The sequence below is a fragment of the Poromitra crassiceps genome, assembly GCF_964638095.1.
Source record: "Poromitra crassiceps genome assembly, chromosome: 29".
NCBI classification, from domain to species: Eukaryota; Metazoa; Chordata; class Actinopteri; order Beryciformes; family Melamphaidae; genus Poromitra; species Poromitra crassiceps.
The window spans coordinates 15,938,651-15,962,012 of NC_139641.1; the positions used below are offsets into that span (position 1 = coordinate 15,938,651).

General features: G+C 44.2%; 1 protein-coding gene across 2 annotated transcripts in view; it reads left to right on the forward strand.

Moving 5' to 3' along the window:
* Positions 1-23,362, forward strand: part of ptprub (protein tyrosine phosphatase receptor type Ub) — a 372,529-nt gene that overhangs the window by 105,179 nt on the left and 243,988 nt on the right. For both annotated transcript variants that reach the window (XM_083662513.1, XM_083662512.1), the window contains exon 2: positions 13,071-13,202. In XM_083662513.1, coding sequence (XP_083518639.1) covers positions 13,071-13,202 — 132 coding nt within the window. The remainder of the gene's footprint in view (positions 1-13,070; positions 13,203-23,362) is intronic.

Consider the following 23,362-nt stretch of genomic DNA (forward strand, 5'->3'; position numbering starts at 1 on the left):
TCCAGCAGATTTCACTGTTTCCCACTCTGGAGCCTACGCAGCACCTGACCTTCATCTCCACTCTGGAGCCTCTGCTGCACCTGACCATCATCCCCACTCTGGAGCCTCTGCTGCACCTGACCATCATCCCCACTCTGGAGCCTACGCAGCACCTGACCATCATCCCCACTCTGGAGCCTCCGCAGCACCTGACCCATCATCCCCACTCTGGAGCCTCCGCAGCACCTGACCATCATCCCCACTCTGGAGCCTCCGCAGCACCTGACCATCATCCCCACTCTGGAGCCTACGCAGCACCTGACCATCATCCCCACTCTGGAGCCTACGCAGCACCTGACCATCATCCCCACTCTGGAGCCTCCGCAGCACCTGACCATCATCCACCACTCTGGAGCCTACACAGCACCTGACCATCATCCCCGAGCCGTTCCAGCCTCCATCCTTTTCCTCCGCCCGCTCTGTGTGACTGCGCCCCTCGTCGCCACCAGGGGTTGAGTTATGAACGCCCGCGGAGGCAGAGAGAGAGATGATTTCATTCAGAGACAGCCAGGGGAGTGCTGGTGGAGGAGAGGCTCTGTAGAGAATAAATATCCCCGTCTCCTCCTGCTGATCCATTGGGCTGTGGCGCTCGCTGGTGCTGCTGCAATGCAAATCACCCTCCTCTCCTCTCCCCTAACTGCCACCAGTATTACTCACCCCATTTCTCCACCTGGATCCAGATACACACTCACTCACCCCAGACTCAGATGAGGTTTTCTGGAGTGCAGTTTCTCGCTCTTTGGAGAGTTGTCTTCTTCTTCTCCACACAACCCCTGTGGCTCAGTCCCCCCGTGGGGGCATGATATGTAGACCAGTCTGGTGTCTCCTCCTCATGCTGTATTTCCCAGGTGACTCTCAGGCTCTGCTGTTCATTATACCACCTTGACCGCCGGCTCATCAGACGGCAGGTCAGAGATTGGGGGTGATGTGGAAAGCAGAGGTAAAGGTTAGGGGGGTGGCGGGGGAAAATCGATACACCATAGTATCGCGATATTTTTGCCTGACGATATTGTATCGATATTTGGACCCCAAGTATCGATATTTAAAAAAAGAATCTTTTTTTTTTGCAGGCCATGCCATGCCAGGCCACACTGGGCATCTGCCCAAAGCGCCCGATGTTGCAGTCCGCGCCTGCAGTGGTGTATTGAGTCCAGAGAAGCTTAATAATGTAGCCTACATGTGGGGCCAAAACAAAACAAAACAAAAAAACACTGCATGTTTTACTTCCGGTGAGGTCAAGGAAAAGGTAGGAAAAGGAGTTAGACAATATATCGAAATATCGCAATATTCAAAATATCACAATATTCAATATATCGCAATATCGGCGATATTGCAATATCGCAATACTATCGTATCGTGACTCAAGTATCGTTTTTAGTATCGTATCGTGGGCATCTGGTGATTCCCACCCCTAGTAAAGGTTGGGAATGGCTTCACAGACATGATAGACCGGATTTTAAGTATCTCTGTCTCATCTTGGAATTGACTGCATGCTCACTTGATTCCTGAGTATGTTCCACTGTGATTGGATGTAAAACCCCCATCTGCAATCATGGCAGCCACTGATTGGCTAATAAAGACTAACGACAAATAAGGAAGACAAAGTGCGAGAGTGTGTGTGCTGTCAGCCACCTTCTCCACCTCTGTCTGTCAGGACGCTCCTCCACTCCAGCGTTTACACTCATCATCATTATTATTATTATTCTCCTTTTGCAACTATTGCTTTTATACTTAGTTCTTATACCTGGTTTTATTCATATCTGTTTCTTTTATAGTTGGTTTTAGTATTTGAAACGGTCTTTTCTACCTTTTTACCTTTTACCATTTCCTTTAGCACTCCTGTTGCTAGATGTGAATTTAAGCACTTTTTGTACGAGTATGTACTGTGTATGTATGTACTGCTGTGTATGTATGTACTGTGTATGTATGTACTGTTGTGTATGTATGTACTGTGTATGTGTGTATGTATGTACTGTGTATGTATGCGTATATGCGAGATGATGTGCTGTGCTCAGTATAATGCGGTGGCTTGGAGTCCAAGACAAGGTTTCCAATAGGTTGAGGCGACGTCTCGTCATAGACGCTGGGTTAGCTGGCTCAGCCTGGCTGGGGGCGTGGTCAGGTTGGGGTAAAAACCCCTATCCATTCAGCAAAGTTAGAATTTAGCTGATAGCCCAGCCCAGGCAGACACGATCGGGAATTTAACCACGGCAGTAAAGGCACATCTGAGCAGACGTCTTGTGTTCTGCTCTAGAACCCCCAAACATGTAGTTTAGAGCCGCAGCACCGTCTTTTGGTGAGTCAGCCCCATGAGATATATGGGCGGTTTTATCCCACTCGCGTGCCAGCCGTTTAACATTTTGTGGGCGTTCCCAGACATGCTGACTGTCTCTATGGGACAATAAAATATAATCTTATATCATCGTCGTCGTCGTCGTCGTCGTCGTCGTCGTCGTCGTCGTCGTCGTCGTCGTGACAGCAGTGGATTGTTTATTTACTGTTCATGTACATGTGGTGGCCAATGACTTACAGGCTTCTCATTATATCCGCTGCACAAATTATAACACATTGCATTCTTACAGCACTACTCTCACATACAGCTTTCACATATCTAAACATCTTTGTCAGTCGGCTGATGTGACAATTTGGTACTCGACTCAAGTACAAGTAGGCCACTCGTCGTAAATGAGAAACACTGTCGTGTTTGACTCTGTTCTCTTCTCCTCTACCCACTCATGTCATTGAACCTTTCCAAAGTCAATTTGTTATATTCACTCAATTACACAAAAAAAAAATCTTTCTACAAAATATTAGCAGAGGAATAGTGTCGACTTTGAGCCGTTGTTATGATGGTAGACCAACACAATTACAGTTATGCTCTCGATTCAAGTGGTCTTCTTGAATGCGTGCATAGATATCACACCATAGATATGAGAGCCCGAACGATACTGGATTTTTGAGGCCGATACCGATATTAGGGAGTAAAAAAATTCCGATATCGATATATCGGCCGATATTCTTATATTAAATATACACATTATATTACACAATGTTTTTGCAATGATCCCTCAAATATCAAACACTTGACAAAGATATGACTTGACATGACTTGAGATGTGTAATGTGGGCAGGATATTTTACAGCTTATCAATCAACTTTATTGTCCAAAATGACATCAATGCAATGAAACAGTAAACTGAACTGGGGATTTAAAGGGATACACCACTTTTTTGGAAGTTTAGCTTATTTGCCATGCGATGAAATATTAATCGAAAATGCACATAATTTGTCTTTTTGGAAGGAAAAGAGGTCGCCGGCACTACTTTCCAAACATGGCCGCCGACCTCTTTTCCTTCCAAAAAGACAGATTATGTACATTTTGGATTAATATTTCATCATGTGGTGAGTACCCGAAGCACAACATGTATTTTGGCGCCGTGAGATGTGTGTTTTGGCAGATTTTGAACAGCTGTACCATTAGCCTCCATTCTATGGCGATAATTACTAACTTCACGACTGTAGCTCACTGTAAACTGAGTGGACAGTGCCGGTAAGGCATGGTGTATCTTGGTTATGTGGGAGGGATTTGGCAAATGAGCTAAACTTCCAAAAAAGTGGTATATCCCTTTAATAATTATAAATAACTAGAAATACAAAAACACAAATAGAACAAATATAAAATATAACTTGAATTAAGAAAAAAGATCAAATATACACAACATGCTGTCTATGACTTAAAAAATACAAAATAAAGAAACATCGGCATATCGGCCGACATATCGGCCGATACCGATATATCGGTTATCGGGCCAATATCGTCCGATAATATCGGTGGAGCGATATATCGGTCGGGGCTCTAATAGATATCTCTTGATTTCACCCTCTCCTCCAGTCTGCTGTGTTTGGTTTATCCAAGCGGAAAGGTTGTTGAAGTCACCTTAAATGAGCTCAGGCCAGAGTCCCCCATGCGTACAGCAGCATTATGCTAATAAAGGGGCTAAGCAGAGATTGGGTAACAGTATCCAGTGTGCATAGCTAACACGCTAATTAGATAGCAAGACAGGGGATTTACAGGAGCAAACAACATCAGGGATAGCAAAGCTCATGTGAAAGGCTACATACACTAACAACAAACAGACGCAGGGGGAGTCAGAGATCTGATGAATTGCACATATAAAAGTAGGGGACACTTTTATGCGTCCCCCTACCAATGTGTTTGTAAATTGGAGGCAAATTGCCATCCACACTCAGTCACAATCTTTTATCTTTTATCTTTATTGTTTATTGAAGCAGGGACAGTACACAATAAATATATTGCACCAGAGATGGCTAAAAGCTCATTTGCATCTGTAGTCCCTGGGCACACAGAGTCCTGTGCGCACACAGTACATATCAAATACAGCAATTAAAGGAAAATCCATAATGTCTAAACAATCAAGATACATGACAAAAAATGATACTTACTATTTGCAAGATACAACATATACAATGCGAATAGAACACATAGAGGTAGATAGCAATCCACTAAAATCACACATTGGCAAATGGTAAAAAATAGATAATGTCATAGCACAGAAAGAAATAGTATATGAGGCCACACATGACTATAGGTGGCCACAGGACTGACCCTCTCTCAGCCACTTCTTAATGGAGGATTTATAACCTCTGAGGGTACTACATCTTCTCGTATCCTCTGGTCTTCTTAGTTATTTCATTTGTGGTAGAATAATTTATTTTCTTTGTTGCCAGTTCTACCGCTTATTATTCATTTCTTATTGTGTTATATATTTTTTTCTATTTTTTTTTAATTTTACTGATATTGAAGAATAAATTGTAGAACCCCAAGCCAATAATTTTTTTTTAAACAGGTTTTATAACTGTAATTAAAAATGGGCACAAATTGTACTGAAGTATCAATGCATGGACATGTTACCCCAATTCACTGTTTTTAATTAAATATGCAACTTTGGTCATATCTGCATTGGGAAACGGGAAGACAGCTTTTCTGTTATACATCATTTCTACATCATTGTCAAAACAAGATGATGATGAGAAAAACGTCTATCAAATACCTTCAATCCTCTTCATCTCAGACCTCCTCCCCTCTGTCCCCTCTGTCCATTCTGTTCACTAGGGCTGTGAATCTTCACTGGCCTCACGATTCGATTACGATTCAGAGGGCTACGATTCGATTCGATTACGATTATCGATGCATCTCGATGCATCTTAAATCGATGCATCACTTTTTTTCCCCCAATACATGATTTATTTTTTCTCACTTTCTTTTTTCTCACTGTGTGGCTACTTTTAAAATAAAAGTGCATTTGGAATTGCATTGTATTATGATCCATAATTAAAATAAACAAATGCATGTACTTCCATTATATTTTATTCGATTATTAAAAAAAGTTTTTTTCTTTTTTTTTTAAAGAATCGATTTTTGACATTTGTGAATCGATGCAGAATCGTGCACGTCCGCATCGCGATGCATCTTATAATCGATTATTTTTGACACCCCTACTGTTCACTACTGGACATTTCTCCATAAGGCAAATATGCAATACAACATGTTTTCTGCAGGTGAAACATGTCATTATTAGTCTGTCCTTCCATCTTGCTCTCAACAACTGACACCTCAAAATAACATTTTAAATACATGTGCTGTGCCTCATCATGTCTTGTGCCTCATCATGCACATGCTGTTTGGTCACTGCACTAAATGAACCTGTCATTGTTCAGGTAGAAAAGGTTCTGCAGCCACCAGACTCAAACACACAGTGGTCCAGCAGAAGTAAGTGAGGAGGGTTTGGTTCTGCTGAGAGAAGCTCCTGTGTTTGTTTCATGACAGATGAGCTGTATCAGTCCAGAGCAGTTCTGAGGAGATGACATTCCCGGGCAGCGCCGGCCTGGTGCTCCCAGCCTCCTGCCTCTGGATGATGAGTCTCTTGTAGGGAGGAGTCTGCAGGCTTCATTTACTGAAGCAGCAGGGAATAATATAGTGCGAGCGTTTGGATGTGTCAGGTCCCATATCTCCTGCTGGACTATTAGAAATAGACCCCAGTGCGGGGCAATTAACCCCTGGTCCCTGGCAGCAGATCTGTGCAGTAACAGCCCAGCACGGGGCAATAAATCAAACCTAGAGGGAGAAACTCACATTCCCTCCCCTCCCCCAACCCGACTGGGCCCAGTCAGTGGACATGATGGCAGATGTGCTCCGGTGTTATGCTGCATTGGTTTATGGTAGGAGCTGGCAAGTGGCAAGTGAGAAACACGTCATCTCCGACCCTACGTGCGTTCGAGCTTCAGGCTTCATCTCGCAAAACCATGGATGCTAATAGCCGTTAGCTGTCTAAGCTAACAGCTAATAACAACATTAACGTTTAGTTGTATGAGTTTAACCAACTATTGTATTGGTATGCTGATTGGTCTGAAAGCTTACTATTATTGAAAAGAAAAGAAAAATGTGTCAAAAATGTGTTTTAAATTCTTACAATCGTGGGCGCCATGTTGAAATGACGTCAAATGACGCGGTGGGAGCTACTGGGGGTTGAGAAATCATACCCAAGTTTGCAGGTAGGAACTCCGAGTTATAGTGGCGTTTTATTTGATTTTTGCTAGTAGCAACTGGCAACTTGCCACATCCCACTTATAAACGAATGCGGCATTAGGGTATCATCGCAGAAGGCGTTCGAGTGATGTCATAGACTATGACATCACTCGAACGCCTTCTTCTATGACATAGAGGCTGTGTGTGGGCAAGGCTGTTTGTGCTGCTACACCGTCTCTGGAAGAAGTTCAGCACCGACTGTATGACTAACTGGAAGCTTTTTTAAAGCAAATAGCACATACAGTGTTTCTCCTGAGCAGCAGCCACAGTGTTTCTCCTGAGCAGCAGCCACAGTGTTTCTCCTGAGCAGCACCCACAGTGTTTCTCCTGAGCCCTCTGTTTGCTCTGACGTGTAGCAGCCACAGTGTTTCTCCTGAGCCCTCTGTTTGCTCTGACGTGTAGCAGCCACAGTGTTTCTCCTGAGCCCTCTGTTTGCTCTGACGTGTAGCAGCCACAGTGTTTCTCCTGAGCCCTCTGTTTGCTCTGACGTGTAGCAGCCACAGTGTTTCTCCTGAGCCCTCTGTTTGCTCTGACGTGTAGCAGCCACAGTGTTTCTCCTGAGCCCTCTGTTTGCTCTGACGTGTAGCAGCCACAGTGTTTCTCCTGAGCCCTCTGTTTGCTCTGACGTGTAGCAGCCACAGTGTTTCTCCTGAGCCCTCTGTTTGCTCTGACGTGTAGCAGCCACAGAGTTTCTCCTGAGCCCTCTGTTTGGTCTGACGTGTAGCAGCCACAGTGTTTCTCCTGAGCCCTCTGTTTGCTCTGACGTGTAGCAGCCACAGTGTTTCTCCTGAGCCCTCTGTTTGGTCTGACGTGTAGCAGCCACAGTGTTTCTCCTGAGCCCTCTGTTTGGTCTGACGTGTAGCAGCCACAGTGTTTCTCCTGAGCCCTCTGTTTGGTCTGACGTGTAGCAGCCACAGTGTTTCTCCTGAGCCCTCTGTTTGCTCTGACGTGTAGCAGCCACAGTGTTTCTCCTGAGCCCTCTGTTTGGTCTGACGTGTAGCAGCCACAGTGTTTCTCCTGAGCCCTCTGTTTGGTCTGACGTGTAGCAGCCACAGTGTTTCTCCTGAGCCCTCTGTTTGCTCTGACGTGTAGCAGCCACAGTGTTTCTCCTGAGCCCTCTGTTTGCTCTGACGTGTAGCAGCCACAGTGTTTCTCCTGAGCCCTCTGTTTGCTCTGACGTGTAGCAGCCACAGTGTTTCTCCTGAGCCCTCTGTTTGGTCTGACGTGTAGCAGCCACAGTGTTTCTCCTGAGCCCTCTGTTTGGTCTGACGTGTAGCAGCCACAGTGTTTCTCCTGAGCCCTCTGTTTGGTCTGACGTGTAGCAGCCACAGTGTTTCTCCTGAGCCCTCTGTTTGGTCTGACGTGTAGCAGCCACAGTGTTTCTCCTGAGCCCTCTGTTTGGTCTGACGTGTAGCAGCCACAGTGTTTCTCCTGAGCTCCTCTGTTTGGTCTGACGTGTAGCAGCCACAGTGTTTCTCCTGAGCCCTCTGTTTGGTCTGACGTGTAGCAGCCACAGTGTTTCTCCTGAGCCCTCTGTTTGGTCTGACGTGTAGCAGCCACAGTGTTTCTCCTGAGCCCTCTGTTTGCTCTGACGTGTAACAAGTGAACTGATGCAACGGCAGTCATCTGTTAAGCTGTGTTCACACTGAGATATTTATTTTTCTCTGTCCCTCGATTCAACCCTTTGGAATCGCTCTGTCGCTGTGTTTAAATCGCTCGTCAACAGGCACAATAATTGACGGACATCAGGGGTCTATAACGTTACGCAATGTCATGATATTTGTCCACTACGAGCCACCGTAGTTGTTTACAAGCTAAGCCTATCAGCGTGCTCCTAACGCGAGCTCTATACCGGTAGTACAGACTTCACTTCATGTCAGCTGTCAGCCTGTCAATCAGCTGTCAATGCGGTTTGTTGCCACACAATAAACCAGCGGTTTGTTCCAAGCCAGTGTGATCCTTGACTCGCTCTCACACGGCAGCCAATCAGCGTTGAACAGCGAGCGACTGATGCCAGCGTAATTTCGCTCGAGTTGGGATATTTCATCTCGGGCGACGAGCAAATGTTCTCTCTATCGCTCTGTCTCTGTCGCTTGGACGCGATTTTTCTCCCAGGCGAATATACGCTCAATCGCTCGTTTGCATTGACTTTGTATGTAAACTCGATGCCAGCGAAAAACTTTAATAGGTCGGTGTGAACGCAGCTTTAGTGGTTTGAAGTTGTGGCTAGCTTGGGCAATATCCAAAAGTGTAAAATGTAGTCCCACCAAGATAGAGCGATATATGATATTATCATTGAGGGGCTGGGGTACAACAAGAAAAAAAGATGAAGATGAAGAATAGTATGAATTGTATGAATAAGTAGGAGGTTTCTTTATTTACCTCTCCCTTTGCAGCAACACATACAGCCCTCTTAACAGCACCAAGAATGTACGTTAAGCAGTGAAATGAGGGTCGGCAGCAGGGCAGACTGTAAAACTGTCCAATTTTGGGGGGAAATAATAATGATAATAATAATAATAATCAATTATAATAATATTGCAAATATCGCAATGTCCAGCTCAAGCCTAGTGGCTAGGTCTTGCAATCGGTGGTAAACATGAAAATGATGATCTAAATACAGTTAGATTAGTTCATTTTTCCTTGGCGCTAAACAGCAGAATCCGCGGCGCTAACCATTTAACCACGCCTTTTTATGCGTAGAATTATTCCCAAAGTGTTGGATTGTCACATTGAGACCCATTTGTTTAATGGCAGATTAGAGAGAAGAATGAGCAGTAATACAGCAGCAGACCACCGGGGTCACCTTCAGGACCTGCTCATGGGGCATTTCAAACATTAGCGTGTCGCCTCTCTTTGCTGTCCTCCTCCCAGTATTACTGGCACAGGGGCTGGTCATGTGACTGGACTGGCACAGGGGCTGGTCATGTGACTGTACTGGCACAGAGGCTGGTCATGTGACTGTACTGGCACAGAGGCTGGTCATGTGACTGTACTGGCACAGAGGCTGGTCATGTGACTGTACTGGCACAGGGGCTGGTCATGTGACTGTACTGGCACAGGGGCTGGTCATGTGACTGTACTGGCACAGGGGCTGGTCATGTGACTAGGCTGTTCAAATCAAACCCACCCACTGTTAGCCTGTAATTCTCACACCAACGGACTAATGTGAGATATGGCAGCAGATGCAGAGAGCAACGACTGAAGCATATTATTATTCAGGCCCCACGGGCCATAAAAGCATCACTATTAAATATCATTTTGAAAAAATGAGCTTTTTTGGTGCATGGAATCCAGTTTGTGTGTGAGGTATTATAATAATCACTACACTCCCCAGGGTCTCTGCTGTCTCTAAACATTATTGCTGTGTGTGTATATATATATATATATATATATATATATATATATATATATATATATATATGTATATGCCCGCTGTATGTGAATGTGCTTTGGGTTGCGTGCTCTTGTTTTGTGTATGTTTTATAGGAGGGGAATTATCTTCAAAATGCTGGGGCAATGATTGCTTTTTTTTTTCCATATTTTATTTGATCATTTTCAGAACATAGAAAACAAAAACAGGCTCAGACAAAAAACCAAAACAAACAAAACAGAAAACATACATATACCAACATTAATATTACAAAATAGTGCTACCAGCCGCATCAAGTTCCCATGTGCTTGTAAGGAATGTGCGTGGAATCCCACGCAAGGGCTCCATGAGAAGTCAGCCGAGCAAGTTACTTGTCGTTCTTCACCTCATCTAAGTAGACTAGAAATGGGTCCCAGATGATTGTGAATTTCCTAAATGAATTGGTCCTCAGGAACCGAAGTCTCTCCATATGTATAACTGAGACCATGTCTGTCAGCCACAGCTGAAAAGAAGGTGAGGGGGACTTCCACTCCTTCAAAATGAGTCTCTTGGCGATAGTCGTCCCCTGTGTCAGAGACTGTTGTATAGCCGTAGGGAGGAGCAGAGAGGACTCTGAGCAGCCGAAGATGGCGAGCTCCGCCTCCGGCTGAAGGGTCACTTTATAAGCCTTAGAGCACCAATCAAATATTTTGGCCCAGAATCCAGACAGTGAAGGACAAAACCAAAGAGCATGGGACAATGTAGGGCAATGATTGCTTTTGGCAGGATTTGTGTTCTAGCATCATTGCTTGACGAGTTGTTTTGAGAGAATGTCTCATTAGGCTACAGACACACCGGTCAGTGTGGCTAGAGGAGCACATGTTGTGTTGTGGCTGGCTGTTATGATCGGTTCCTCGCTATAAAGTGTGGTGAGATGGATGCATGGATGGATGTTGGTTGCCTAAGAAGATCAGAGGGAAGAACATGGTGAGATATATCCTGCATGAGATGCACATATGCACACAAAATGGCCACAGTACCAGCTACAGTTACAGTACAGCTACTGTGCCAAGGCCAGGTTTCTGAAATCGGACTTGAGCGTCTCCTTGCCCCCCCCCATGTGGTATAATCCATCTTCTTTCTTTTTTTTTACTTAAATTTGTATTGATTTATGCACATTTAGTCACATACAAAACAAACAATAAACAAACAAAAAACGAGCGTTGGGTGTGTCAGTGTTACGTGATTACATGCTGTGGTTCATACTGCTTCAGGTCTTCTTTCAGGGGTTATGGTGGTGTCTCTGTGAGGAGGGGTTTCCTTGTAAGTTGTCCATTTGTCCCATTTTATTTCAAATTGTGTCTTTTGAATTCTCAGGATGTGTGTGTCTTTCCATTTCGAAAATCTCCTCTACTATTTCCGTCCAATGAATCAATCAATCAATCAATCAATCAATCAGTTTAATACATGTCCCAGAAGGGCACTTTGGTTCACATCAGACAGTAGTGGATAATTACAACATCATTACTAGTTTGAGATTAGTAATAACGGCACACTTCAGAATTGAGATACATTATTACTAGTTTGAAAGTAATAAAGGCACACTTCAATATTATACAGTACATACACATTTGTTGCAATATGTACAGATTCCAAAGGACCATCTACTGCCCTCAGCCGGGTCGCCACGTGCGCAGCGCCACCGTTGCACTAGCTCCTCAAACAACGCAAGTGGCTCGCTGTCATCAGCGCCAGATGGATGTATATCGGAGGAAGAGGGGGTGGGGGGGGGGGGGGTGGGGTGGATGATGCAAGAGCTGTAACAAGGCAGGGGGTTTGGGGGGGGAAGAGCTCAGTTGCAGACGAAATGCTGGAGGCGGGGGGTGGGGTTTAGGGGAGGGGGGCGGGAGGGGGGGGGGGGGGGGGGGTTTGGGGGAGTGCGTGCATGACCGTGTGTTGGCCTATAGTCCTTAGGGTCCATGAGTGTTTGTGTGTGTGTGTAAGGTCTGAGCCTCCACCGGCTAAACACAGCGTTGCTGTGGAGATGGCAATTTAGTCCAGAGTTCAGGCGTCAGATGTCGGGGCGTGACGTTGGAGACGCAGGTTGCACTCAAGGCGTCAGGAGAGTTTTGCTGCTAGTGTCCTTGACGGCTTAGCAGGTGGCCAGATTAAATCCGTTGTTTTGGTTTTCCCCGGTGGGTGTAGGATCAACAACATTCCTCACACGAGTCAGTCCTGATCCTCGGTTTTAAACACTTCGCTGCAGTGGCAGTGATATCTTCAAGAAGTAATCAATTTTTACGATTCAGATCAGAAATCGCAATAGTCCAAGTACTCACTGCCCCGCTCATCTCGTTTATCATGACGTGCAGCCTAGGGTCAATGACTGCTGTCTTCCCGTGTCCCGCGGTGAAGTCCCGTCTGGGCAGAGGGGGGGATCCCCGGACCCCACAATAATTTTGTCGATTTCGTTTCGAGAGACCAGCCATATAATCCATATTTGTAGTTTCGAAGAGACAAATGCAAGATTGGCTCCGGGTAGCAGAAGCAGAGGGATGACGAATGCAAGTTTGCTCTGGGTGATTGTTGCAGGCAGAGGGAAAGAAGGGAGATAAGGGAGATAAGGGAGAGCGAGAAAGAAAGCGACTGCCCTGTTCAAGTGCTGGATGCGAGGGTTGGGTGGGTGTGGTTCTTCCTTAGACTATTTCCTTGTGATTGCCTTCTTGGTTGCTGCTAGCAAAACCTTAACCAGATACTGATCCTCCCGCTGTACATTTTCGTTGGTTAAGTTACCTAGATAAAGCACCTCACACGTGTCAGGTACCCCGTATCCCAATATTGCTTTCAATTCCACCCATATTTCTTCCCAATATTTCCTAATTTTCTTACATTGCCAGAAAACATGAGCGTGATCTACATTTCTCTCCCCACAAAGCCTAGTATGAGGTGCTTCAGAAAATTTACCTTTTATCTATCCCTCTTCTTAAGTGGACTCAAAACTAAAATCTGAAAGACCAAATGCCGTCTCTTTCCTCCACTGATCGGCCGCTGTTTGTTTCTGATTCCTTCCAGCGGCCGGCTGCACCTTCGATGAGGATTCAGACCCCAGCCTGTGTGACTTCACCCAGGGGGAGGAGGACGACTTCGACTGGCAGCTGTTCCGGACGCACAGTTCACCTTATGCCAGCTCTGACCTCCTGCGAGGTGAGTGCTCTGCTCTCCCATACTATCACTGGTGTTAGACTGCCTTCCTTATTGGACAGTTTGTCTGCATAGATCGTCTATTAGACAGAGTTTACACACATTTTGGCTCACTATAATCTCCACAGTGGTAGGAGGTGCATGACCTGTTTGTGTCGCAGATCACCAGTTGGTGTGTGTGCGTCTCTGCTTTGAAATAGTGCACAAGTCTGGGAAATTAAAAGTATTCAGTTTTTTATCATTGATGCCGATCAACCCTTAGATGCCAAATGTCGATAATGCATTAGCTTTAAGATTCAAGATTCAAGATCCATTTGAATAAATAGCCAAAATGAGTAATCATATTATTCATATTACAAAGGAGGAATTTGTGATTTTGTGCAGAATGTAGCACAGTGATCACATCAAAAGCAGAAGATGAAGCAAACAGAAAAAAATCTCAAATTATAAATTATAATCTTAAATTAATTAAAAATTTAAGTTTTAAATTATGTAAATTAAGTTAAAGTTAATTCAATTAAGTTATCCTTTATTGTCCCCCATGGGGAAATTCATCCTCTGCATTTGAGCCATCCTCTACTAACCCTTCCTAGAACTAGGAGCAGTGAGCAGCCACAGTGCCTTGCTCAGGGGCACTGACAGGAGTATGAACCCTAACATACATGTCTTTTGATGGTGGGAGAACATGCAAACTCCACACAGAAAGGACCTGGGATGGACCGGGGTTCGAACTGGGGATCTTCTTGCTGTGAGGCAACAGTGCTGCTAACCACTGAGCCACCGTGATTTCAATTACCCCAGGGATAATGTTCTGTTAACCAGGCTCTTGGGGGTAATGGAAAGCAGCATGCTTTGTACTGGTGGCTGCCACACAGTGAGCCACAGGGAGAGATGACGTGCATAGTTTATAAGCTGCTCCTCCATCTCTCCATGAACACACACATGTATCTACAGAGACTTGACAGAGCGATGGCTGCTGTTTCAGCCTCTCATGGGAATGTGGGACCTTTCCACAGGAGGATAGTACATTGAACTGCTCGTTGTACATTGAGAGAGAGAGAGAGAGAGAGAGAGAGAGAGAGAGAGAGAGAGAGAGAGAGAGAGAGAGAGAGAGAGAGAGAGAGAGAGAGAGAGAGAGAGAGAGAGAGAGAGAGAGAGAGAGAGAGAGAGAAATGGTGCACTATCACCATTTAACTGCCCGTTTATTACAGTTCTGTTATTATTCTGAATAGATTGCGGTCAACAATAGTCTTCTATTATATTCTATCTTATCACATTCCATTTTATTTTATTTTCTCTTCCTCTTTGAATATCTTCAGATTTTGTGATTTATGTTACTGGGTAACAAAATGTTTTTGATTCTTAATTGCTAAGTGTTGCTAATGTATGCTTTGGCAATGTAAGATGCACCTTATCATGCCAATAAAGCCCTTTGAAAGCCCTTGAGAGAGAGAGAGAGAGAGAGAGAGAGAGAGAGAGAGAGAGAGAGAGAGAGATCTATTCATTGCACATTTAATGGCAATAGCAATATTACAACAAGCGTGGATGAAAAGGAAGGACACATAATTAGATTATGGAACAGATATTTAATATAAAGAGAGGGACAGATGTAAAGATGACAAGTTACGATACAATCAAGAAGATGCAATAATTAGAAAGAGCATTAAAAATAAATAACGAGAGCCCCTAGGGAACAAGTCATCCAGACTGTCTTGGTTAGAAACTTATTTTTAAAAGCTGACTACATGTGATTTTGATGTATGGCGCTACAAGTCCATCCTCCCCCGAGGCGTCTTCCTAAATAGAATTTAGAATTTGATCAATCCTAAAATTTCATCCTGAACTGTTAAACTGCACCTCCACATCATCAGCATGAGTGAGAATCCCGCCTGCGGCCCACAGCAGGCGACGACGGGATAATTCATACTTTTCCCGTTGGGTTTAATTAAAACTTACCGCCACGACATTTATAGAGATCCGGGGCCTCCTCTGATGGAACAGAATAGCTCAGGTTACAATAAGGCAGGTAACTGTATCCTGCAAATGATGAGACTGAGACAGACTCTGAGCAGCACCCACCTCCCCATCAACCAGCTCAGAGAACCAACACACATATATATTCTATTTAATTTCTTATCTGTACATCCTTTGGACACACACTGGAAATATAGCGCGTGTATTACTTTCAATTGCAGGTGTCATTGTATAGCAGTGTTGGGCAAGTTACTTTCAAAATGTAATATACTACATATTACTAGTTACTTTCATTTGAAAGTAATACGTTACTTTACAATATTACTGTCTGTGTAGAGTAACTCGTTACTTATTACACTACTTTTGCATTACTTTGACCAAAACAACAGCAGCAGCAGAATGACATCGCCGCCCCGGAACCATCCCGAAAAATAATTTCAACCGCCTTGAAGTCAGTGTAAACAATCCAAAATTCTAAATGTTATTCTTTTATTTTCCTTCGTTGTTCTCATCTATAGTGGCTATTTGTTTAAAAACACACAGTTTGATTAGGAAATTACACCATCTTTTTTAAATATGTGCTTTGAGAAAAAAAAAAAAAAGTAACTCAATTTGTAACTTCAGTTTGATTTGATTTGATTTGATTTATTTTGGTGAAAAAGTCAACACAGATACAGGGAAACAGACAGTTCACCGAGGATAAAAACACAATAAAGCCTTGCGGCTTATTTCCATTGCGGTCCTCAACGTACAACATTTAGAGACATAAACACACACGAATGGGAATCACCATTCAATACTCGAATTAAGACTATTTACATTATTTCTAGATTGAAAGGAATAATGGCACGCTTGAATATTATACAAAGATACTGACAAAGTAACTGGTATAATATGACTGAAATCCTACAAGTAATACGTTATATTACTGAGTTACTGCTAAAAGTAATATATTACATGTAATATGTTACTTTTGTAATGAGTTACCCCCAACACTGCTTATCTGTACATCCTTTGGACACACACTGGAAATATAGCGAGTGTATTACTTTCAATGGCAGGTGTGATTGTATAGTGAAGACAGTCTACACCATGACATTTCCATTGTGTTATTTTAGGTGGATAACCTTACTGCAGAATATATTGCATACTGTAGGATTTTCTTTATGATGATCCTACTTAAGCCTACTGTGTGTTGCCTCTATCTTTGTGTCACACGGGGAGTCTGACTATCCACCATGTTGTCAGCTGAGGTGGTGAATAACCAGAGTTTATGAGATAAGGCTATTTACATTGGACCAGCATTAACATTCAGGGGCCGAGAAATTGGTGTGTCGAGGGGAGATGAGTAAACACAGAGCTGAGATAGCAGCAGCTTGTGGCTCCCAGGAGAAATTAGAGACGACTGTATATGTTCCTCCATGAAGGAGAAAAGAAAGACTGCAGTGGGATCTTAATAAGAATGGCCCATTTTACCGCGTTCCCTTTTATTTTGAAGGAGCTGTGAGATGAGTGACTGCTGATTGATAATCCTTGTTTCTGTCCTGATGGAGCGACTCAGCTTTCCAGGATCATCTGGACCTTGTGAAGAAGAATGTGTCTGCATGTCAAGTAGGGGTGGGAATCACCAGATGCCCACGATACGATACTAAAACGATACTTGAGTCACGATACGATAGTATTGCGATATTGCCGATATTGCGATATATTGAATATTGCGATATTTCGATATATTGCGATTTCTTACTTTTTCAACTGCAAACGATGTCCCCAAAGGAAAACTTTGTCAACATCTGGTTTCTATAAGAACAATTTTTCAGTCTGTACATCTGACTTCAACCATTTTATTGCAGCAACATTGTCAAGTAGACGGACCAACAACTTTCATAAAGTCATGTCATAGTTGCATGCACCTGACAAACTGAACTGTTTGTTACAGTCTACTTACAGTCCACCTTAACTGGATGTGTGTGTGGACTAACTGTACTTAGGTCGTTTTTGAACAATGCAACTTCACTTCACTTGCACAAAACATCTTGTGCAGCCCATTGAGTAACTGGGGAATTTGTGAATTACTGTTATGACAAAACTGTTACTGTTAGAACAAAATTTAAATATGCTACCGCTTGTTTACTGCTGGCCTTGGAACGAAAGTTTATAGTAGCCCGGTGGCCTGGCATGGCATGGCCTGCATTTTTTTTTTTGGTTGCAATATCGATACTTGGCGTCCAAATATCGATGCAATATCGTCAGGCAAAATATCGCGATACTATGGTGTATCGATTTTTCCCCCACCCCTAGTGTCAAGTGTGCTGCATTTTGGTCAAATGTGCATTCATGACTGTGAAAAGTTGAGGGTGGAAAGTCCAGGGTCTCTGCTGTAATATTTATCACAGTGTGGCAAGGTGGCCTTCAGGGAGGAATCCAGCACAACACATTGTCACCCCTTTGTTTCACCACCAGAGGGCTCCAGACTCACTTTGTTCATGGGTTGCCTAACTTTTTTTGATTTCGGCGGCCCGAAAAATGTCACCGTGCAATTCAGTTCGGAACTTTTCGACGCTCCGACAGCAAAAGCACTGTTCCCAGAATGAATCCCAGCCATGCTTTGGCCACACTCATTGCAATAAATACATAATGTTGGCCATTTGATCATATCTGAGTAGGGATGTCCGATATTATCGACCTACCGATATTATCGGCCGATATTAGCATTAAAAAATTCATATCGGAAAATATCAGTATCGGTTTTCATGCCGATAATAACACTTACAACTTTAACACAACATGCATATTATATATTAAACTCTTCAGCTACTTCTGCTCTCACTAAAAATGTAAAAAATAATATATAAGTGATGTGATGTATAGTTTTTTAATAATTAGTAATAGGTATAATATATAATAATTATTAATATAGTAATATATTAATAATATTTAGTAATGTAACTTGTTACCTGAAATTTTGGTGAAAAAAAAGCCCGCTTATATCGGTATCGGTTGATATCGGTTGATATCGGTATCAGAAATTAACACTTTCAGTGCCACGGCCCTTGGGCAAAAGGTTGCTTGCTGTGCCACATAGGCCGCAATGCATTTTAAAACAGTCATATAATTTCTTTAATAATTACTATGTAAACACTGAACACGCACAAATAACGATGAGACTCTCTTCTATCACCTGCAAAAAAAAGTTTATTGATCCCATTTTCCGTTCTTTAGTTATGAGCCGGAGAAGATAGCTTGATCGAACGAAAAACAGAGCTTTTTTTCTACGAGCTGAGATAATGAGCCTTTTGTGAAATTAAACATTTCAAGCACATCACTGACTCTGAAGCTAATTTTCTGATGTAGTCACACCTCAAAAATAATTTCCTTCAATAAAACAGTGAAGGCAAGGGAATTTTGTTTGGAAGAATAATATTTTTAGCTGAAACCAGCAGCGCTGGCGCCTGCATGCGCTGCTGGTTGCAGCTTCTTGCTGATCTTTTGCTGCTGGTGGGCATCGGATATTCTGGCTTGCGTTTGCCAACCCTGTCCTGCTGTCTGGGTCTGTGTTGTGTACTTGGCTCTGCGTGCCCACCTCCCCCCCTCCTCCTCCCCCCCCCCCCCCCCCCCCCGTTGTGGGCGGAGTGTCTCTCTGCTCTGCTGTTTTCTCGTTTTCTCTGCCTGTGCTCAGCACTGAAAAAGTCAGCTAGATCCTGCTTTTTTACAGCCGCGTGTACCAGCTCCCATGCTTCGAGTTGAGAATAATAACAAATCCACGGCTGATCATGTGTTGCAGCGGACACGGAGGCTGTTGCAGCGGACATCGAGGTGCTCAATTGTGATAGCAGATTGGCTGCTGCAGGGGCACAGCTAAACGTTGCTTCAATGAAGCCGCTGCATACGGACGGATGCGATGCGATTTCCTTCCCCCCAATGACTTCTTCTGTGTGTTTCACTCCACGTTCTCTCATCTGGAGAGCGCTGTCGCCACCTAAGGGTTCTGTAAAATAGGTTAGACACATTCAATACCTCTGAATATTGTAAGAGGCGATGTAAGAGGCATAGATCGACACCCCCCCGTCAAAAAAAAAAAATCGAGTTATGACGCCATTTGGCGTCGCTGGCACTGTACGGTAAATTTCTAATGACGCCATATGGCGTCGCTGGCACTGAATGTGTTAAGAGTTGGACATTATCGGATATCGGCCATCGGTAAAAAAGCCAATATCGAACATCCCTATATCTGAGCCTTTCCCAGCGTTGCTACATTGGGAGCTTGATATTGAGCAGAATATTCAGCTATCTAAATTGTCTAAAACATAAACAGACAGTCGCCGTCAGGTTTCGGTGTCAGTCCTTCAAAATCAAAGCTGGCAAGGTGTCTTTCTCCACTGAGTATTTTCTACTGATGATTCAACAATCAAGAGATACCAATCTGTCCTCCACACTGACAATAGACCAGCATGCAGTGTCTGTGGAATACGGCTCTTTTTGACAGCTTTTGAGACATTTCAGGTGGGCACAGCACAGCATTGTTCTCTCTCCACTCTCACTTTTTCTCTCCACTTGAAAAACGAGTGAGCCGAAGTGGAAAATGGTCAGTTAATGAGGCTGAGAGGGAAAGTAACCTTCTGAGGCAGCTGGATCCACCAGACCACGATCACACGCGAGAGATCTGCCAGATATGCGTTTGAATCCATCCCAGCAGGGCCGGACCATAGACATAAATGCTATGGACATCTATTGCTATCCAATTAAATTTCTTCTTCCTGGCCGGAGTTCAAACATTGGCCGTCGTCGCCATCTTGATTTTTCGTCAGCAGAGTGGGAGGGAACGGGTCGAGTCCTTCCCCCACCTCACGTGAGATGGGGGTTTCCGCCCTGCTATTGGTCCGTGATAGGCAAGCTGCGCAATCACTGGACAACAATATTGTCTTCGATTTTATCGGTGGTTGGATTAGTTTATCATAATGTTTTATTATATTTGGTGACAGAAGTGCATGTTTTTAATTCATTGTCGAGGTTGTTCCATAAGTGTACTCCATTTACAGATGTGCATTTGCCTTTAGTGTTGGTCCTTGCGTTGGATATCTTAAAAATACAAGTTCCCGTGAGTGCATATTGCGAGTCTCTGACTGTGAACAGCTCCTGTATGCAAGGTTGGAAGTAGGTTGTTATGTGCCTTATAAATTATTACAGCAGTGTGATACTACAATCAGTCAGTCATATTGCACTCCACCGACATTCTGAATGCACTTTCGTGTTGAGTCCAAACTCAGGAGACAGGTAAGAGTTGCTGCTGGACATGAGGCTTCTTTTCTTGGGGTCAGAGCCTGGTCAATGGCTGCATATAGCAGCAAGCTCAATGTAGTGACCTTTACATGAGCAGCTCACACAGTAAAACACACAGACAGCACTCCCTCTGTAGCTCCAACAGCCTCTAGCAGTGGCCCTATGGAGGACAGACAGTGCAATATCTCCTGCTCTTTATGATGTATGGAGGACAGACAGTGCCATATCTCCTGCTCTTTATGACGTGTCAGCTCTCAGCCCTGGCTGCATGCTGCTTGCTGCCTGTGTCATTGACACCAAACCCAGATTCATCTCCTTCTGTGGAAAGGATGAGGCGTGCACACTAGGGATGTTCATTTTGAAAAATTTCCATACTCGAAAATCGGGGAAAATTAACGATCAATTATCGATTATCGATCATATTAACTCATTGAGTGCCAGCCACTTTTGGAGAACGGACCAGTGCCAGAGTTTCAGAGCGTTTTCAGTGATTTCTCGAGGCCCACAGAATATTGTGTGATATTACTATGTAAACACCGAACACGCCCAAAGAACGATGAGACTCTATTGTATCATCAGCAAAAAAAAGTTTATTGATATCATTTTCCGTTCTTTAGTTATCAGCCGGAGAAGATAGGTGGATTTGAGCAAAAACACACGTTTCAATTTAGAAGCTGAGTTAATTAGCCTTTTGTGAAATGAAGCATTTCAAGCACATGACTGACTCTGAAGCTAATATTTTCTGATGTGACACCTCAAAAATAATTTCCTTCAATAAAACAGTGAAAACAAAGGAATTTTGTTTGGCCAAATAATATTTTTTAGCTGCAACCAGCAGCGCTGGCCCCTGCGTGCGCTGACCCTACACCTTCTTGCGGGTCTTGATTTACTGGTGGGCATCAGATATTCTAGCTTGTGTTTAGCAATCTGTCCATCGAGCCTGCTGTCACAACACCAACACTGTTGTATGGTGCCCTGCGTGCCCCACCCCCCTCAACTGCACACTCCTCCGTGGGAGTGTCTCTGGTGGCTTTCTGCTGCGTTTGCTCTGCACTGAAAAGTGCGCTACGCCCAGCTTTTTCACAGCATTCCGCCGTTTTTGTCGCCGGCTCCCATCGCTTCCAGCTGAGAATAATAACAACTCCACAACTAATCATGTGGAGGGGCTATCGCAGCGGAGATGGAGGGGCTCAATTATGGCAGCAGATTGACTGCTGTTCAGCAGTCAATCTGTTCAGGCACAGCTAACGTTATGCTTCATGCATATCGATGCATACCAATGCGGTTTCCGTTTCCCCATGACTTCTCTGTTTTTTCCTCACCTTTCTCTAATCTGGAGAGCACTGTCGCCACCTAATGGGTCCGTAAAATAGCTTTTACACATTCGACATCCCCCATATTTTTACAGGAGATGCATCAGGCTTTGATCCACGTCCCACCGTCAAAAAACGCAATTGACGACTTTAGTCGTCATTGGCACTCTACGTTACTATTTGAATTGACGACGATAGTCGTCATTGGCACTCAATGAGTTAATGTTCAATTATTTTTCGGGCAATATTTTGTAGCAAGCATCAACCCTCACCATGCCTACTCAATGATGTAGAAGAGGAACAATAATAGGCCTTTTTCACAGCAGCCAATTTGTGTCCGAAAAGGCAGGAAGTAGCACATGTGCACCAATACATTAATTAGGGTTTTTCCAACTTGCAGTCCATTTAGGTGTTCCATTGCTGGGGCCCCTATTTAGTGAGTTGGTTGCACCTGTGTTTACCCTGCCTTTTAGACACAAAATTGCGGCTGTCGAAAAAAGGCCCATAATGTGAATGGTATAATCACTGAACCCTTTTAGACAAAGCCATGTTCAAATTACAGGCAAATCTAATTTGCTGATAAAGTCATTAATCATCATTATCTTGATTGGTTTCCCAAATCTGATTTGGGAGTGTGTCCGCACTGCCACAAACAAATCTGATTCTCAAGTCAGATCTGTGTGTCCAGACCTAAACAGCCTATCTGCATGGGTTGCTGGTACGTTGGTGATGTGGTTTTCCTGCGCAGAAGCATTTGATGACAAGTTGCGAGTGACGTTCAAATCAGATTTGGTGGATCTGCGCGTCTGCACTGAAGTCACATCAGTCGAAAGCAGATTGGAACTACCTCCATATGTGGTTTGGGACAAGTGACACAAATCAGACTTGGAGCGTCCAGACTCATAAAACCAATCTGGATAAAGTCATTAACTCATTGAGTGCCATGGACGTCTTTCGACGTCCAATTAAATAGTGACGTAGAGTGCCACGGACGTCTTTCGACGTCCAATGCGTTTTTTGACGGTGGGACGTCGATCAAAGCCTTCCGCAGCTCCTGTACAACTATTGTAGCTATTGGAGGTCTATAACCTATTTTACAGAACCCTTAGGTGGCGACAGTGCTCTCCAGGTTAACAGAAAGGCAGAGAAAAACAGAGAATAAGTCGTTGGGGAAACGGAAATCGCATCGCATCCGTATGCATCGATATGCATGAAGCGTTTTAACGTTAGATGTGCCTGCAGCAGGCAGCAGCCAATCTGCTCCCACAATTGAGCTCCTCCATGTCCGCTGCGACAGGCTGTCGCCGACAGCCCATTCGCATGATCAGCCGTTATTATTCTCAACTAGAAGCATACAGTAGTAGCCGGTGACAAACGCACGCGGAAAAGGCTGGATGTCGCCGACGCGCACCCTTCACAGTGCAGAGCAAACTCAGCAGAGAGCCACCTCCCATAAGGAGGAGTGTGCAGTTGAGGCGGGGCGGGGGGGGGGGGGGGGCACGCAGAGCAGCACACAACACTGACCCAGACAGACCCAGGCAGCAGGACAGGGTTGGCAAACACAAGCCAGAATATCCGATGCCCACCAGCAGCAAA